The following is a 19,411-nucleotide window of genomic DNA, read 5'->3' on the forward strand; positions in this document are numbered from 1 at the left end:
GGAAGAGCGCCCTCACTCTGTGAACGTTTTACATGCCACGATTCACATAGATTGCAGCATGTAAGGGGTCAACAGCCGGCTTCTCACCAATGCAGACTGTTGCAGTGGAAGGCTGGCTGCCAATCGTAGCTGGTTCCCACTGCAGATGGCGCGGGTTAGCTTCTGAGCCCATGCCATCCATAGGACGTAACAGTGCGACCAATAAACCGGAACCTATTCTCATCCAGAACGTATATTTTGCCCTGGCACAGGAAGGGGTTAAAAATTGTTTTCCATTTTGTTGTGACGGAGCACAAGAACGGAAACTATAAATATGACCAGAGCCTCAGTGATAATTGTTCTCACATACTGTCAGCAAGCAGAGATCTTGAAAATGGTGAAGAATTTCTTGTTATCACTTTGTTCTTCGCAGTGCGCCCCAAGAAAAGTTACATAAGCAGCTGGCCGCCGGACCCGCGAGCAGGAGACACGGTGACCCTGAGCTGCGTCGTGGAGCGGTTCTATCCCAAGCCCATAGCGGTAACGTGGCTGCGGAACGGTCAGGCGCAGAGCAGCGTCACGCAGTTCGGGCCGTTCTCCTGTGATAACGATTGTTACAGCGTCTGGAGCCAGATCGATCTGCCGCTGACGGAGGAGGAGGACGGCGCGGTCTACACCTGCCAGATCAGCCACCTCAGCCTGCGCAGCGTGGAGGAGCTGTCCTACGAGATCAACGCGCAAGGTAACTAATTGCCGTCAGTGGGAGAGGTGGCGGACCCTTAGGTGGTCGTAGTCCAGGCTATAACGGCGCAGCAGTGCGTTCTCCTCAGTGTCCTGGTTACTGTCTCATGAAACTACCCTCTGAGCACTGGACAGCCGCCTTTCTGGATTATCAGATGCCAGATTAAAGGACTACAGATGCAGAATGGAAAAAAGGGGAGGAGCAAATCCTGTAGGAAATGAGTGGCCCAAAATAAAGGCGGTGAAGGTCAGGAATGTGCAGGAGGTTCTGGAGGTGCTGCGGACCAGTGGATGTGAGTGTATGGAGGGGTGCAAAAACAGAACACTGGCGGCGCTCCAAAAATTACTACAATAATCAGAACAGCTGGATGGAAATGATTCCTTTAAAGGGCTTGTGTCATTAAAAAAACAAATTGTATACTCATGCAGCATCCGAGGAGCGGGCCCAAGTCTAGGAGACAGCGGGGATGAGTTGCAGGTCTTGTCACAATTGCTCTACCGTCTCCCACCAGGAGGGTAGCCAGGGGCCCGTCCAACAGGGCCGTGGGTAGGCTATTAAAGTGTGGGTAACCGGGGACTTGGTTACCTGGTTCCTTCTGCTGCATTGTCACAGGTGACGCCAGCTTTACTTCCTCTGCGGTGATGCTGGGTTATAGAAATATAGTCCACACACAGAGTAGCTGAAAACAACCTGGGAACAGTCGGCAATGTTCCTTTACTCCAACTCCAATAATAAACAGTTCAAAAGTAGACAAGTCCAATACAGCACGGCTATAGACGGAATTAGTGGGCGGACAGGGAGGCAGAACACAGGATGAATATCGAGCCCACAGTCCTAGTTATCTCTGCACTCCTTCCTCTCCGGACTCTCAACCTGTCAGCACTCACTTGTCAGACGCTTCTCAAAGCTGCATGGTAAACTCCTCTTGCTCACAGGGGCTTGTAGTTATCCTGCGGTCTCCTGAGATCAGATAAATCCAAGGGAGACGGGTGATTCCTTTCGACCTCCTCCAATCCTAGTAGCTTAGGCCAGACTACTTGCAGACGAACTCGCTCACACTGACATTCACTGCTGACTCTTTCTCCACATCCCTCTTTCTCTCTTTCTCCTCCACTCACACTGTACAAACATTCATATCAAGCATGGTCAGGTGACTGCAGACTCACAACACAAAAAGATACATTTCCAGACAGAGACGGCTCATGCAGACATTATCTCTTTCAGTGCTGCAGAGGTGCACCATACATACTCCATGCACACAGAAGTTGCAGACAATACAAAGGCATAAGACAAATATAAAAGGCATTCCTCCCCAGACAGAATACTTACCGCATCTTCTCCTCACTGATCTTCTCCAGTCCCCCGGGTCACCTCACCTTCAGCCGTCTGGATCCTCCTCTTCTTGCTATGAAGCGTGCATTCATCGCATTCTTCTTCCTGCCCGGCAATGTATGCTACGTACCTGTGACGTAGCGTTCACTGGCTAGGAAGGGATGCCGATCTATTGCAGAGAGACAGCGCATGCGCAGTCTCTGAAATAGTTCAGCACTCCCTGCTGGGCTATGACAGCTACATCACTAGTGGTGTAGCATACATTGCCGGGCAGGAAGAAGAATACAAGAAATGTATGCTTCATAGCAAGAAGAAGAAATGTCACTGGGGACCGAACTGATTGGTCCCCGGGCCCGTGATTACCGCTATCCAATGGATAACGGCAATCACAGAAAAGTTCAAAAAAAGTTAAATAAAGTTAAAGTTTCTCCTCCCCTCATTCTATACTCACGCAGTGTCCGAGGAGCGGGCCCTAACCTAGGAGATGAGTTGCAGATCTTGTCATGGTGGCTCTACCGTCTCCCATGAGGAGGGTAGCCAGGGAACTGTCCTACAGGGCCGCGGGCAGGCTATTAAAGTGTGGGTAACTGGGGACTTGGTTACCTGGTTTCCTGTGCTGGATTGTCATCATTCATACTGAAAATTTCATACTTTCCTCTTTCTCTTCTGCTCTTTGTGGGTAGAGTCATTTCTTGCTGTACCTCTTTCTCCTCTGTTCTTTGTGGGTAGAGTCATTTCTTGTTGTACCTCTTTCTCCTCTCCTCTTTGTGGGTAGAGTCATTTCTTGCTGTGCCTCTTTCTCCTCTGATCTGGTCTTTGTCGGTAGAGTCATTTCTTGCTCTACCTCTTTCTTCTCTGTTCTTTGTGGGTAGAGTCATGTCTTGCTGTACCTCTTTCTCCTCTGCTCTGTTCTTTGTGGGTAGAGTCATTTCTTGCTGGACCTCTTTCTCCTCTGCTCTTTGTGGGTAGAGTCATTTCTTGCTGCACCTCTTTCTTCTCTGTTCTTTGTGGGTAGAGTCATTTCTTGCTGGACCTCTTTCTCCTCTGCTCTTTGTGGGTAGAGACATTTCTTGCTGTACCTCTTTCTCCTCTCCTCTGTTCTTTGTGGGTGGAGTCATTTCTTGCTCTACCTCTTTCTCCTCTGCTCTGTTCTTTGTGGGTAGAGTCATTTCTTGCTGCACCTCTTTCTCCTCTGTTCTTTAAGGGTAGAGTCACTTCTTGCTGCACCTCTTTCTCCTCTGTTCTTTAAGGGTAGAGTCATTTCTTGCTGCACCTCTTTCTCCTCTGCTCTGTTCTTTGTGGGTAGAGTCATTTCTTGCTGTACCTCTTTCTCCTCTGTTCTTTAAGGGTAGAGTCACTTCTTGCTGCACCTCTTTCTCCTCTGTTCTTTAAGGGTAGAGTCACTTCTTGCTGCACCTCTTTCTCCTCTGTTCTGTTCTTTGTGGGTAGAGTCATTTCTTGCTGTACCTCTTTCTCCTCTGTTCTTTGTGGGTAGAGTCATTTCTTGCTGTACCTCTTTCTCCTCTGTTCTTTGTGGGTAGAGTCATTTCTTGCTGTACCTCTTTCTCCTCTGTTTTTTGTGGGTAGAGTCATTTCTTGCTGTACCTCTTTCTCCTCTGTTCTTTGTGGGTAGAGTCATTTCTTGCTGTACCTCTTTCTCCTCTGCTCTTTGTGGGTAGAGTCATTTCTTGCTGTACCTCTTTCTCCTCTGTTCTGTTCTTTGTGGGTAGAGTCATTTCTTGCTGTACCTCTTTCTCCTCTGTTCTTTGTGGGTAGAGTCATTTCTTGCTGTACCTCTTTCTCCTCTGTTCTTTGTGGGTAGAGTCATTTCTTGCTGTACCTCTTTCTCCTCTGTTCTTTGTGGGTAGAGTCATTTCTTGCTGTACCTCTTTCTCCTCTGTTTTTTGTGGGTAGAGTCATTTCTTGCTGTACCTCTTTCTCCTCTGTTCTTTGTGGGTAGAGTCATTTCTTGCTGTACCTCTTTCTCCTCTGCTCTTTGTGGGTAGAGTCATTTCTTGCTGTACCTCTTTCTCCTCTGTTCTGTTCTTTGTGGGTAGAGTCATTTCTTGCTGTACCTCTTTCTCCTCTGTTCTTTGTGGGTAGAGTCATTTCTTGCTGTACCTCTTTCTCCTCTGTTTTTTGTGGGTAGAGTCATTTCTTGCTGTACCTCTTTCTCCTCTGTTCTTTGTGGGTAGAGTCATTTCTTGCTGTACCTCTTTCTCCTCTGTTCTTTGTGGGTAGAGTCATTTCTTGCTGTACCTATTTCTCCTCTGCTCTGTTCTCTGTGGGTAGAGTCATTTCTTGCTGTACCTCTTTCTCCTCTGCTCTTTGTGGGTAGAGTCATTTCTTGTTGTACATCTTTCTCCACTGCTCTTTGTGGGTGGAGTCATTTCTTGCTGTACCTCTTTCTCCTCTGTTCTTTGTGGGTAGAGTCATTACTTGTTGTACCTCTTTCTCCTCTGCTCTGTTCTTTGTGGGTAGAGTCATTTCTTGCTCTACCTCTTTCTCCTCTGCTCTGTTCTTTGTGGGTAGAGTCATTTCTTGCTGCACCTCTTTCTCCTCTGTTCTTTAAGGGTAGAGTCATTTCTTGCTGCACCTCTTTCTCCTCTGTTCTTTAAGGGTAGAGTCACTTCTTGCTGCACCTTTTTCTCCTCTGCTCTGTTCTTTGTGGGTAGAGTCATTTCTTGCTCTACCTCTTTCTCCTCTGCTCTGTTCTTTGTGGGTAGAGTCATTTCTTGCTGCACCTCTTTCTCCTCTGTTCTTTAAGGGTAGAGTCATTTCTTGCTGCACCTCTTTCTCCTCTGTTCTTTAAGGGTAGAGTCACTTCTTGCTGCACCTCTTTCTCCTCTGCTCTGTTCTTTGTGGGTAGAGTCATTTCTTGCTGTACCTCTTTCTCCTCTGTTCTTTAAGGGTAGAGTCATTTCTTGCTGCACCTCTTTCTCCTATGTTCTTTAAGGGTAGAGTCACTTCTTGCTGCACCTCTTTCTCCTCTGCTCTGTTCTTTGTGGGTAGAGTCATTTCTTGCTGTACCTCTTTCTCCTCTGTTCTTTGTGGGTAGAGTTATTTCTTGCTGTATCTCTTTCTCCTCTGTTCTTTGTGGGTAGAGTCATTTCTTGCTGTACCTCTTTCTCCTCTGTTCTTTGTGGGTAGAGTCATTTCTTGCTGTACCTCTTTCTCCTCTGTTCTTTGTGGGTAGAGTCATTTCTTGCTGTACCTCTTTCTCCTCTGTTCTTTGTGGGTAGAGTCATTTCTTGCTGTACCTCTTTCTCCTCTGTTCTTTGTGGGTAGAGTCATTTCTTGCTGTACCTCTTTCTCCTCTGTTTTTTGTGGGTAGAGTCATTTCTTGCTGTACCTCTTTCTCCTCTGTTCTTTGTGGGTAGAGTCATTTCTTGCTGTACCTCTTTCTCCTCTGTTCTTTGTGGGTAGAGTCATTTCTTGCTGTACCTCTTTCTCCTCTGCTCTGTTCTCTGTGGGTAGAGTCATTTCTTGCTGTACCTCTTTCTCCTCTGCTCTTTGTGGGTAGAGTCATTTCTTGTTGTACATCTTTCTCCACTGCTCTTTGTGGGTGGAGTCATTTCTTGCTGTACCTCTTTCTCCTCTCCTCTGTTCTTTGTGGGTAGAGTCATTACTTGTTGTACCTCTTTCTCCTCTGCTCTGTTCTTTGTGGGTAGAGTCATTTCTTGCTCTACCTCTTTCTCCTCTGCTCTGTTCTTTGTGGGTAGAGTCATTTCTTGCTGCACCTCTTTCTCCTCTGTTCTTTAAGGGTAGAGTCATTTCTTGCTGCACCTCTTTCTCCTCTGTTCTTTAAGGGTAGAGTCACTTCTTGCTGCACCTTTTTCTCCTCTGCTCTGTTCTTTGTGGGTAGAGTCATTTCTTGCTCTACCTCTTTCTCCTCTGCTCTGTTCTTTGTGGGTAGAGTCATTTCTTGCTGCACCTCTTTCTCCTCTGTTCTTTAAGGGTAGAGTCATTTCTTGCTGCACCTCTTTCTCCTCTGTTCTTTAAGGGTAGAGTCACTTCTTGCTGCACCTCTTTCTCCTCTGCTCTGTTCTTTGTGGGTAGAGTCATTTCTTGCTGTACCTCTTTCTCCTCTGTTCTTTGTGGGTAGAGTCATTTCTTGCTGCACCTCTTTCTCCTATGTTCTTTAAGGGTAGAGTCACTTCTTGCTGCACCTCTTTCTCCTCTGCTCTGTTCTTTGTGGGTAGAGTCATTTCTTGCTGTACCTCTTTCTCCTCTGTTCTTTGTGGGTAGAGTTATTTCTTGCTGTATCTCTTTCTCCTCTGCTCTTTGTGGGTAGAGTCATTTCTTGCTGCACCTCTTTGTCCTCTCCTCTGTTCTTTGTAGGTAGAGTCATTTCTTGCTGTACCTCTTTCTCCTCTGTTCTTTGTGGGTAGAGTCATTTCTTGCTGTACCTCTTTCTCCTCTGTTCTTTGTGGGTAGAGTCATTTCTTGCTGTACCTCTTTCTCCTCTGTTCTTTGTGGGTAGAGTCATTTCTTGCTGTACCTCTTTCTCCTCTGTTCTTTGTGGGTAGAGTCATTTCTTGCTGTACCTCTTTCTCCTCTGTTCTTTGTGGGTAGAGTCATTTCTTGCTGTACCTCTTTCTCCTCTGTTCTTTGTGGGTAGAGTCATTTCTTGCTGGACCTCTTTCTCCTCTGTTCTTTGTGGGTAGAGTCATTTTTTGCTGTACCTCTTTCTCCTCTGTTCTTTGTGGGTAGAGTCATTTCTTGCTATACCTCTTTCTCCTCTGTTCTTTGTGGGTAGAGTCATTTCTTGCTGTACCTCTTTCTCCTCTGCTCTTTGTGGGTAGAGTCATTTCTTGCTGGACCTCTTTCTCCTCTGCTCTTTGTGGGTAGAGTCATTTCTTGCTGTATCTCTTTCTCCTCTGCTCTTTGTGGGTAGAGTCATTTCTTGCTCTGCCTCTTTCTCCTCTGCTCTGTTCTTTGTGGGTAGAGTCATTACTTGTTGTACCTCTTTCTCCTCTGCTCTGTTCTTTGTCGATAGAGTTGTTTCTTGTTGTACCCCTTTCTCCTCTGTTCTGTTCTTTGTGGGTGGAGTGATTTCTTGTTGTACCTCTTTCTCCTCTGCTCTGTTCTTTGTGGGTAGAGTCATTTCTTGCTGTACCTCTTTCTCCTCAGCTCTTTGTGAGTAGAGTCATTTCTTCTGTACCTCTTTCTCCTCTCCTCTGCTCTTTGTGGGTAGAATCATTTCTTGCTGTACCTCTTTCTCCTCTCCTCTGCTCTTTGTGGATAGAGTCATTTCTTGCTCAACCTCTTTCTCCTCTCCTCTGCTCTTTGTGGGTAGAGTCATTTCTTGCTGGACGTCTTTCTCCTCTGTTCTTTGTGGGTAGAGTCATTTCTTGCTGTACCTCTTTCTCCTCTCCTCTTTGTGGGTAGAGTCATTTCTTGCTGTACCTCTTTCTCCTCTGTTCTTTATGGGTAGAGTCACTTCTTGCTGGACCTCTTTCTCCTCTGTTCTTTGTGGGTAGAGTCATTTCTTGCTGTACCTCTTTCTCCTCTCCTCTGCTCTTTGTGGGTAGAGTCATTTCTCGCTGTACCTCTTTCTCCTCTCCTCTGCTCTTTGTGGGTAGAGTCATTTCTTGCTGTACCTCTTTCTCCTCTCCTCTGCTCTTTGTGGGTAGAGTCATTTCTTGCTCTACCTCTTTCTCCTCTGCTCTGTTCTTTGTGGGTAGAGTCATTTCTTCCTGGATGTCTTTCTCCTCTGTTCTTTGTGGGTAGAGTCACTTATTGCTGGACGTTTCTCCTCTGCTCTGTTCTTTGTGGGTAGAGTCATTTCTTGCTGTACCTCTTTCTCCTCTCCTCTTTGTGGGTAGAGTCATTTCTTGCTGTACCTCTTTCTCCTCTGTTTTTTGTGGGTAGAATCATTTCTTGTTGTACCTCTTTTTCCTCTGCTCTGTTCTTTGTGGGTGGAGTCATTTCTTGCTGTACCTCTTTCTCCTCTCCTCTGTTCTTTGTGGGTAGAATCATTTCTTGTTGTACCTCTTTTTCCTCTCCTCTGTTCTTTGCCGATAGAGTCATTTCTTGTTGTACCTCTTTCTCCTCTGCTCTTTTCTTTGTGGGTGGAGTCATTTCTTGTTGTACCTCTTTCTTCTGTGTTCTGTTCTTTGTGGGTAGAGTCATTTCTTGCTGTACCTCTCTCTAGTCTGCTCTGCTCTTTGTGGGTAGAGTCATTTCTTGCTGTACCTCTTTCTCCTCTGTTCTTTGTGGGTGGAGTCATTTCTTGCTGTACCTCTTTCTCCTCCGCTCTTTGTGGGTAGAGTCATTACTTGCTGTACCTCTTTCTCCTCTGCTCTTTGTAGGTAGAGTCATTTCTTGCTGTACCTCTTTCTCCTCTGCTCTTTGTGGGTAGAGTCATTTCTTGCTGTAGCTCTTTCTCCTCCGCTCTTTGTGGGTAGAGTCATTTCTTGCTGTACCTCTTTCTCCTCTGCTCTTTGTAGGTAGAGTAATTTCTTGCTGGACCTCTTTCTCCTCTGCTCTTTGTGGGTAGAGTCATTTCTTGCTGTACCTCTTTCTCCTCTGCTCTTTGTGGGTAGAGTCATTTCTTGCTGTACCTCTTCCTCCTCTGCTCTTTGTGGGTAGAGTCATTTCTTGCTGGACCTCTTTCTCCTCTGCTCTGCTCTTTGTGGGTAGAGTCATTTCTTGCTGTACCTCTTTCTCCTCTGTTCTTTGTGGGTAGAGTCATTTCTTGCTGTACCTCTCTCCTCTGCTCTGTACTTTGTGGGTAGAGTCATTTCTTGCTGTACCTATTTCTCCTCTGCTCTTTGTGGGTAGAGTCATTTCTTGCTGGACCTCTTTCTCCTCTCCTCTTTGTGGGTAGAGTCATTTCTTGCTGTACCTCTTTCTCCTCTCCTCTTTGTGGGTAGAGTCATTTCTTGCTGTACCTCTTTCTCCTCTGTTTTTTGTGGGTAGAATCATTTCTTGTTGTACCTCTTTTTCCTCTGCTCTGTTCTTTGTGGGTGGAGTCATTTCTTGCTGTACCTCTTTCTCCTCTCCTCTGCTCTTTGTGGGTAGAATCATTTCTTGTTGTACCTCTTTTTCCTCTCCTCTGTTCTTTGCCGATAGAGTCATTTCTTGTTGTACCTCTTTCTCCTCTGCTCTTTTCTTTGTGGGTGGAGTCATTTCTTGTTGTACCTCTTTCTTCTGTGTTCTGTTCTTTGTGGGTAGAGTCATTTCTTGCTGTACCTCTCTCTAGTCTGCTCTGCTCTTTGTGGGTAGAGTCATTTCTTGCTGTACCTCTTTCTCCTCTGTTGTTTGTGGGTGGAGTCATTTCTTGCTGTACCTCTTTCTCCTCCGCTCTTTGTGGGTAGAGTCATTACTTGCTGTACCTCTTTCTCCTCTGCTCTTTGTAGGTAGAGTCATTTCTTGCTGTACCTCTTTCTCCTCTGCTCTTTGTGGGTAGAGTCATTTCTTGCTGTAGCTCTTTCTCCTCCGCTCTTTGTGGGTAGAGTCATTTCTTGCTGTACCTCTTTCTCCTCTGCTCTTTGTAGGTAGAGTAATTTCTTGCTGGACCTCTTTCTCCTCTGCTCTTTGTGGGTAGAGTCATTTCTTGCTGTACCTCTTTCTCCTCTGCTCTTTGTGGGTAGAGTCATTTCTTGCTGTACCTCTTCCTCCTCTGCTCTTTGTGGGTAGAGTCATTTCTTGCTGGACCTCTTTCTCCTCTGTTCTTTGTGGGTAGAGTCATTTCTTGCTGTTCCTCTTTCTCCTCTCCTCTGTTCTTTGTGGGTAGAGTCATTTCTTGCTGTACCTCTTTCTCCTCTGCTCTTTGTGGGTAGAGTCATTTCTTGCTGTACCTCTTTCTCCTCTGTTCTTTGTGGGTAGAGTCATTTATGGCTTACTTTCGGCAATTTGAACGAATTTTGAGTGATAATCATTGCGTGTAAAAGGGCCTTTGCCCGTCTTATTCAGGAAGAATAAGCTTCCCTAGGGGGGTCTTTATTAGAGATGAGCGAACGTGTCCGTAACGGACACATCCGCACCCGGACACCGGCTTTAGCGAACACTGGAGTGTTCGCGCGTAAGTGTCCGGGTGCCGCCGGGGGGCGGGGAGATGCGCGGCGGCGCGGGCGGCAGTAGCGGGGAACAGGGGGGAGCCCTCTCTCTCTCCCTCTCCCCCCCGCTCCCCGCCGCACCCCCCCGCGCTGCCACGGCGGCCCCCGAACTTTTTCGCCCGAACACCGAGGTGTTCGCAAAGTTCGGTGTTCGGGCGAAAAAGGGGCGGGGCCGAACGTGTTCGCTCATCTCTAGTCTTTATCATATCTATCTGATGTAACTATAGAGCGGCGTCTACACTAGACTGGGTTCAGTATGTATACAATGTGTCGCTACGGACTATGAGGACACTGAGGTTGGGGCTCAGATCTGCACCTTGGTGTCGTCAGCCTGCTGTCACATGACCGACAGGTGATGATTTCTGTGAATTATCACTTCGCCGGCAGTGAAATGAGTGCTACATTATAAACCTCTGTGTGGCAACCAAATGTCTCAGAACCCCAAGGAGTACAAGCCATCACCATCTGCCCACAAATAGGGGTCATTGTTTGTGGCGCCTCATTGGTAAATCAGGCTGTGGTGTTATACAGAGGACCGCTCTATGACTCGGCGGCCGTGGTCGTCGTTTGGACTTTCTGCTCCGTTAATAATCATCATATAATAAAGGAATTGGTTGTAGATTCTGTCCTGTGACGGTTTTTGAAGCGCCGCCGCTGTTCTGTTTCCGCAGATTGCAGGCCTGTCACCGTAATAATCATTTCCTGTTCCCGCGGCCTCCTTTAGTGTTGTCCTTTTGTCCTCTGCAGGAACGCCCCCTGAGGTGCAGTTTATCACCGCGGACCCCGTGACACCCGTCATCGGACAGGAAATGCTCCTCAGCTGCAGGATTAGTAACTTCTTCCCCAGGGAGATAGCGGTGGACTGGTCCAAAGATGGCGTCAGGCTGGACACGGGGATCTGCCGTTCTCTGTGCGTTACAAACACCAACGGTGTCCATTCCATGTGGAGCTCCTTTAAGTTTACACCCGCCGCTGAGGATGATGGGAGTATCTTCACCTGTTCGGTGCAACACGCGGCTCTGAAGAACCGCGAGGAACGGACTTACACGCTGAGCGTCGCTGCAGAGAAGCCCTTCAAGTAGAGAGTGCCACGTCTATTGGTCACATCGCGTTTCCACCGTCCGTCGAGTGTTTGTTTGAACTTAAAGAATATATAAAGGGTGCGTTCACACGTGGCGGAGGTGCTGCGGAATTACTGCAGTCACAAGAGCGCAGCGCACACCCAGCTTTCCCTTCGGCATTCCCTAATCAGCATTGCTGGGTGACGGCGGGCGCTTCGCTCTTGGGACCGGCAGCACGCGGTATTGAAGGTGAGCGGAGTGCGGGTACGTGCGAGCTGGAATCAGCTGCGGATCCATCGACGGTGCGGATTCTGATGCGGTAGATGCGGCAGGTTTTGCAGTGGCGTTTTCCCTGATACGTATGATTGTGCCTATAGGGAACTTGTCGCCACCAAACCGCAATGTAAACTAAGTTATGGCGCTGCTCCGAGAGGTGCCACAGAGTCGGGGATGTCTTTTCTCACCGGCGGCCTCTGTTCCTGCACTGCCCCCTCTCTTTCCAGACTGCTGTGAGTGCTTCACCGGGGCGCACACCGCGGGAACCGGGGAGCAGGTGAATATAAGAAAGACCCCATGGCCTCCTGGGACAGCGCCATAACCTAGTGGTGACACGTCGCTCACCATTGCCGTAGCCTGCAGCCGGTCCGACGGGTCAGTAATGGAGGGTTTTGGATGTTACATTTCTGTACACTTTTTTGTGGCTAGATACGTTCAACGGGCTCTTTTGTCTGTCAGAAAAACGGATGATCGCCAATATTTTTTTACACTACGATCAGTAGGAGACGTCCGGAAACGCGTCGTGTGCTTTTTTTCTTGTTCAACAACTATTCACCTACAAAATAAAAAAAAAACAAACATCCGGAGCGCTGAAGGACTTCTCAGTAAAACGCACCGTTATCTATGCGGACGCGAGCGCCGAGGAAGAGGTCTGTGTACTGCGAAGCGCGTTTACATGCTGCTTTTATCAATAAACTGTCGGCAATCATCCAGGTTCGGTCATTTATGTCTGACGTTTGTGCCACATTCCCCCCTCTGCCCTGATAGAAGGGTTTCTTCTCATTCTTGTCCAATAGCGATGTGGGTGGAATCGCACGTGAAAAAACACATTAATTTACACTTGGTTATTCAGATGAGTATTTGTCCTCGCAGCGATGGTCCGACAAACATGGCAGCGCGTCGCGTTTTGGGGATTCTTGTTAAAAAAAATCAGCCATTATTTCCTATGGGAGCAAAAAAATAAATTGCATTCGCATGATTTGCGTGTAAGTGAGCTGCGATTTCACCATCCTGACTATTGGGAGCGCAGGCAGTTTCTTTCCCGTGTGCAGAGGTACAATGTGTTTTTTCTGCAAAACATATTTTTTTGCAACTACAATGTATCGCAGGTGTGGGGGGTCCTGGAGTCGGGCAGTTTGGGGGGCGCTGCGTTCTAAGTGGCAGTGAAATGAAGCCAGTGTGCCGCGGTGACGTGCTGGGCCTTATGCTCCTGCGGATGCTGTGCAGCGTGGCTGCAGGACATAAAGTCGCCATCTGGCACTGCGGGCGCTCCTATCCTCAGCAGGTGGGTGACAGGACGGTCAGCGCATTATGTACAGGATACAAAGCCAGCGCCGGAGCTTCTACACACTGCTGCTGTTTTCTGCGGTGGATTCTGATATCCGCAATGTCTCTGTGGTTTCTGTAGGTTTTCGGTGCGGATTTCACCATTTAGGGTGGTGGAGTATTTCTTTACATTTGAAGCCAGCAATAAGGCTTCCAGGATCGGAGTTCTCATGTGTCCAAATAATTAACAATGATCATCGGAGAAAGAACAAGAGGCATAAACGGTGTGAGGTCACCACTGTGCCCTCTCTGAGGGGCCCAGCCCAGCGTTAGTTGTATTAATAGCACAAAACAGAACAAAGAAGGGCATAGCGTCCAATCACAGGAGACAACTCCTTACAAAGTCAAGCACTGACTAATGAGTACATAGTGTGACGTTACTTAGATAAGAGTGCAGGAATGCAGATACAACGACTATAGTCTCCAGGAAGCGCTCATCCCCCACCACCACACATTATAGCATAAGAACAGCGGCTTCAGTCTCATAGGTAGGAGATACATAAAGTGATATCACACTCAGCTGGCGCACGGTGGGAATCCCCACATGCAGTATCCAAGTTCACTTATCACAGATTCCCCGTCCGGTATTGGGATTCACTGGGGAGAGCTGTAAATGTGGAGCCAAATATAGAGAAGCTCGGGGCCCGATGGTTCTAGTGACCAGTGTTTACTATACAGCGCGGCTCGGTGCAGTAATCACTATATAACATGTCCACAATATTAGCTTACCGTTCCTTCATCATAAACACATGGCTTTAACTCATTCCAGACTCATCGGTTGTGGTCGCAGCGGGATTACAGGAACATGTTTGTGTAATTACATAAGTCCGGAGCTTTATACTGAATATCCTGATAGCGGGGCTCTAGATTTTTCCAGAACCTCATTAGGACCATTCAGAACGAGCGGTTTTAATTGGTGACTCCAGGCCCTCCTGTTTTGCGCTCAGTGACGGGTTGTATAGATACACGCGGTGTGACTTGCCGTCGGCCGCCGCGGTGTCTGGCGGTATTGGTAATGTTTGCTCTGTGTCTCGCCCTTCTTGTTCTTCATGTATGTCGGCCCCCTCGGACATCCTAGAGCTTTTGTCTCATCCTTTGTTTTATAGGATCCGGATTGTTTCCCAGAAGTCACTTTCCTTCTAGGGTTCCTGTATCCTGGAGATGGTGCGCCTGCTAGATGTTTCCCCTGGACACGATGCAGCTAAAGTGTTTTGTAAGGTTTTGTTTTTTCTGTAAGCGACTCCAGGGTTACTGTAACCGTCGGGTGGTATTAGCTGTAAGCCCCGATCCCCGAAGCGCAGGGCTTTTTCCTTTTCTGTATTTTGCTATCCTCCACTAAGGGAAACTTCAGTCCAGCAGACTTTGCTTCATCTTTTTTCCCCAAACTAGGTTCCTGGGCTAGTCCCACAGGGAAGCCTTCAGTGCTCCACCTTCCTGGCGCTCCTGAGGACTCGTCTCCACTCTGCTCCCCAGTTTGTGAGCTCCTCAGGGTTAGAGAGAGCCGGACGAGGCGGATTATAGTTGTGACAGGTGATCATCATCTGGATTGCCCATTTGCCAGGATGCCTGAGCGCGACCCCCACTGTGCCACCTTTGTCCCTTGGACATTTGACTCATCCCATACGAGCTGCAGCTGCTTTACGTTTCCCCAAACTATCAATACTAACAAAATTTTCCCAAAATCTTTTAATTTTTTTAGTTCAGAATTCGGCTAATGTGTAATCTGCAGCAATGTCATTCACTGAGCGCCTGCCTGGAGGACTCTTTAATCCGTTAGTCCAGAGAACAAGACTACCAGCAATATGGCATTGGGGTAATCATTAGGGTGAATAAACAGAAAGCTACCAGTAGGAGGCAGAAACGTCCATCCAACAGCGATCTCACAACGCGTCACCTTCACTTCTACAAGCTATTCTAATACCTCACATGCTCGCCTCCAGGACTTCTCCAGAGCAGCACCAGTCCTCTGGAACGCTCTACCCCAGGGCATCCGGACAATGGCCGACCCACAGAACTTCAGACGCCCTGAAAACCCACCTCTTCATAGAAGCATACCAAACTACCTGAAGTAACCCCCCCCCCCCCCTTCCTTCACCCCCTACAACATCCCCCCTGCTCCCTATGGCTCCCTACTCTGCCTACTGCATACATCTCCTGCACCCGGGCTCTTTCCAAATAACAGCACACCACATGTAATTATCATATTGTCTGTGTTCTCCCGTTGTTGGACAGCGCTGCGGAGTAAGTTGGCGCTATACAAATAAAGATTATATTATTACATGCTCTATGATCATACACAAGGCCAGTTATCCTGCCTGCAGCCCGGGCTCTACGTCTTATGGCCCGATCACCAGACCAGAGGTTTCTCCCTATTCCAGCACTCTGTCTTTGGACCCCTTTGACTAAAGCGGGGTCTGTTTGCTTTCCGCTTCCAGTGTTTTGTGCGGGATCGTGTCCGCCTGTGGGCCTTCTAACACCCGATGGGAGGTTATAATCACTAGAGCGCCTCTGACCGCCTCCACCGTAATGGAGGAACATAGACGAGACATTCGATTCATACATCAGATGCATCCGTTAAACAGACTGTGAATGGCGCCATGACAGCAGCTAAAGCAGTAAATGGTGATCCTTACCGCAGCTTCTGCTGGCGTTTAGCCTGCGCCCGTATTTGGCATTTCACTGGAATTCTTAGTCTGCCCGCATTCTCCACCAAAAACTATTGGCGTAACCCTTTAAATTTAGAATCGGCAATAAGGTTCCCGGGATCATTAGACCAATTAAGGATGATCATCGGAGAAAGAACAAGAGACATCACGGTGTGAAGTGACGGCTGTGCTCTGCGTCAGGAGCCCCGCCAGCGTTAGCGTTAGTAACAGCACAGACAGAACCAAGAAGGGTGTGTCCGTCCAATCACAAGGGGCCCCTGGGAAGTAGCCACCCACTACAAGGCCGACGGCCGTGCTCACGCAGCCGCCTTCTTACACCGTGTTAATGAGCTTCTCAAACGAGCATTTTAGCGAAGCGTTTTTAACACCCGCTAAAACCACCACATGTTCTGCCGCTGGGCGCTTCTGACTGATCGGAGGCCTTGAAAACGTTATAAAAGTGCTGCTCTAAAACGCTGTAAAACAGCGGTGAGCGCGGCCGCACGCTGGTGAGCCCGTAATGTCAGCGCGGCTCCGGAGGGGTGGGACAGTGCGGGTACAAGGTGCCCCCCGGCGCGGCTCCTGAGCCTCTGACTAGTCTACATTAACCCTTCAGTGACACGTCTTACAGGATACTTCCACGCGTTCGTACAGGCGGCGGCGGTGAGTTCATACAGGCGGCAGCGGTGAGTTCGTACAGGCGGCGGCGGTGAGTTCGTACAGGCGGCGGCGGTGAGTTCGTACAGACGGCGGCGGTGAGTTCGTACAGGCGGCGGCGGTGAGTTCGTACAGGCGGCGGCGGTGAGTTCGTACAGGCGGCGGCGGTGAGTGCGTACAGGCGGCGGCGGTGAGTTCGTACAGACGGCGGTGAGTTCGTACAGGCGGCGGCGGTGAGTTCGTACAGGCGGCGGCGGTGAGTTCGTACAGGCGGCGGCGGTGAGTGCGTACAGACGGCGGCGGTGAGTTCGTACAGGCGGCGGCGGTGAGTTCGTACAGGCGGCGGCGGTGAGTTCGTACAGACGGCGGTGAGTTCGTACAGGCGGCGGCGGTGAGTTCGTACAGGCGGCGGCGGTGAGTTCGTACAGGCGGCGGCGGTGAGTGCGTACAGATGGCGGCGGTGAGTTCGTACAGGCGGCGGCGGTGAGTTTGTACAGGCGGCGGCGGTGAGTTCGTACAGGCGGCGGTGAGTGCGTACAGGCGGCGGCGGCGGTGAGTGCGTACAGGCGGCGGCGGCGGTGAGTGCGTACAGGCGGCGGTGAGTTCGTACAGACGGCGGCGGGGAGTTCGTACAGACGGCGGCGGGGAGTTCGTACAGACGGCGGCGGGGAGTTCGTACAGGCGGCGGCGGTGAGTTCGTACAGACGGCGTCGGTGAGTTCGTACAGACGGCGGCGGTGAGTTCGTACAGGCGGCGGCGGTGAGTTCGTACAGACGGCGGCGGTGAGTTCGTACAGACAGCGGCGGTGAGTTCGTACAGACGGCGGCGGTGAGTTTGTACAGGCGGCGGCGGTGAGTGCGTACAGGCGGCGGTGAGTTCGTACAGGCGGCGGCGGTGAGTTCGTACAGGCGGCGGCGGTGAGTGCGTACAGATGGCGGCGGTGAGTTCGTACAGACGGCGGCGGTGAGTTCGTACAGGCGGCGGCGGTGAGTTCGTACAGACGGCGGCGGTGAGTTCGTACAGACGGCGGCGGTGAGTTCGTACAGGCGGCGGCGGTGAGTTTGTACAGGCGGCGGCGGTGAGTGCGTACAGGCGGCGGTGAGTTCGTACAGGCGGCGGCGGTGAGTGCGTACAGATGGCGGCGGTGAGTTCGTACAGGCGGCGGCGGTGAGTTCGTACAGGCGGCGGTGAGTTCATACAGGCGGCGGCGGTGAGTTCGTACAGGCGGCGGCGGTGAGTTCGTACAGGCGGCGGCGGGGAGTTCGTACAGGCGGCGGCGGTGAGTTCGTACAGACGGCGTCGGTGAGTTCGTACAGACGGCGGCGGTGAGTTCGTACAGGCGGCGGCGGTGAGTTCGTACAGACGGCGGCGGTGAGTTCGTACAGACGGCGGCGGTGAGTTCGTACAGACGGCGGCGGTGAGTTTGTACAGGCGGCGGCGGTGAGTGCGTACAGGCGGCGGTGAGTTCGTACAGGCGGCGGCGGTGAGTTCGTACAGGCGGCGGCGGTGAGTGCGTACAGATGGCGGCGGTGAGTTCGTACAGGCGGCGGCGGTGAGTTCGTACAGGCGGCGGCGGTGAGTTCGTACAGGCGGCGGTGAGTTCGTACAGGCGGCGGCGGTGAGTTCGTACAGGCGGCGGCGGTGAGTTCGTACAGGCGGCGGCGGTGAGTTCGTACAGGCGGCGGCGGTGAGTGCGTACAGGCGGCGGTGAGTTCGTACAGGCGGCGGCGGTGAGTTCATACAGGCGGCGGCGGTGAGTGCGTACAGATTGCGGCGGTGAGTTCGTACAGGCGGCGGCGGTGAGTTCGTACAGGCGGCGGTGAGTTCGTACAGGCGGCGGCGGTGAGTTCGTACAGGCGGCGGCGGTGAGTTCGTACAGGCGGCGGCGGTGAGTTCGTACAGACGGCGGCGGTGAGTTTGTACAGGCGGCGGCGGTGAGTGCGTACAGGCGGCGGCGGTGAGTGCGTACAGGCGGCGGCGGTGAGTTCGTACAGGCGGCGGCGGTGAGTGCGTACAGATGGCGGCGGTGAGTTCGTACAGGCGGCGGCGGTGAGTTCGTACAGACGGCGGCTGTGAGTTTGTACAGATGGCGGTGAGTTCGTACAGGCGGCGGCGGTGAGTGCGTACAGATGGCGGCGGTGAGTTCGTACAGGCGGCGGTGGTGAGTTCGTACAGGCGGCGGCGGTGAGTTCGTACAGGCGGCGGCGGTGAGTTCGTACAGGCGGCGGTGAGTTTGTACAGGCGGCGGCGGTGAGTTCGTACAGACGGCGGCGGTGAGTTCGTACAGGCGGCGGCGATGAGTTCGTACAGGCGGTGGCGGTGAGTTCGTACAGGCGGCGGTGAGTTCGTACAGGCGGCGGCGGTGAGTTCGTACAGGCGGCGGTGAGTTTGTACAGGCGGCGGCGGTGAGTTCGTACAGACGGCGGCGGTGAGTGCGTACAGATGGCGGCGGTGAGTTCGTACAGGCGGCGGCGATGAGTTCGTACAGGCGGCGGCGGTGAGTTCGTACAGGCGGCGGCGGTGAGTTCGTACAGACGGCGGCGGGGAGTTCGTACAGACGGCGGCGGGGAGTTCGTACAGGCGGCGGTGGTGAGTTCGTACAGACGGCGGCGGTGAGTTCGTACAGGCGGCGGTGAGTTCGTACAGACGGCGGCGGGGAGTTCGTACAGGCGGCGGCGGTGAGTTCGTACAGGCGGCGGCGGTGAGTTCGTACAGGCGGCGGTGAGTTCGTACAGATGGCGGCGGTCCCCGTGGGGTTGTTCCTCTAACGTCGGGTTAACATCCGCGTCTTTCTGCAAGTTTTTGCACAAATTTAATTGTAGAATTCCAGCGCAGAACATCGTTACACATCTTACAATTCTGCAGACATTTCGGCGTCGCTCCTCACTGGGGCGATGCGTCGGCAGCAGAATGGCGCGGATTTAGTTATGGTTTTTAGAGGCGGTTTTCACGTGAAGAATTCTGCGGTGTGAACACGACCATCGGGTAACAGCGATGAAATCCACCGGTGAGCCCACCGCAGAGCGTACCATTATGAGCAGGGGGGAGATGCACGGGAACTACTGCAAAGGGAAGGTGGAGGAGCCGCCCATAGCCGGCCGCCAGGTCTCCGCGCTGCTCACCACCCTACGTCTGACAAGGATGCTCCGGTTACTATGGAAACAAGAAGGCGCCGTCTCCTGTCACGTGACTCAGTGTTACGCCCCGCTCGCAAGAGGCTGATAACGTGACAAACGGCGCCACGCATGCGCTCTACCTCAGCCCAGCAGTGATTTGCAGACTGCTGTGTCACGTGACGCAGTCTTCCGGTGACGTCAGCGGTCCACTGAC

At 51.1% G+C, this 19,411-nt stretch overlaps 1 protein-coding gene across 1 annotated transcript in view; it reads left to right on the forward strand.

Annotated features, from left to right (window-relative positions):
- LOC136587960 (signal-regulatory protein beta-1-like) overlaps positions 1-12,162 on the forward strand; it is a 29,116-nt gene extending 16,954 nt beyond the window's left edge. Inside the window, exons 6-7 of the mRNA XM_066586816.1 lie at positions 413-721; positions 10,864-12,162. Of these exons, the coding sequence (XP_066442913.1) occupies positions 413-721; positions 10,864-11,198 (644 nt within the window). The 3' untranslated portion in view covers positions 11,199-12,162. The remainder of the gene's footprint in view (positions 1-412; positions 722-10,863) is intronic.
- Positions 12,163-19,411: the final 7,249 nt, after the last annotated feature.

The sequence above is a fragment of the Eleutherodactylus coqui genome, chromosome 13, assembly GCF_035609145.1.
Source record: "Eleutherodactylus coqui strain aEleCoq1 chromosome 13, aEleCoq1.hap1, whole genome shotgun sequence".
NCBI lineage: Eukaryota > Metazoa > Chordata > Amphibia > Anura > Eleutherodactylidae > Eleutherodactylus > Eleutherodactylus coqui.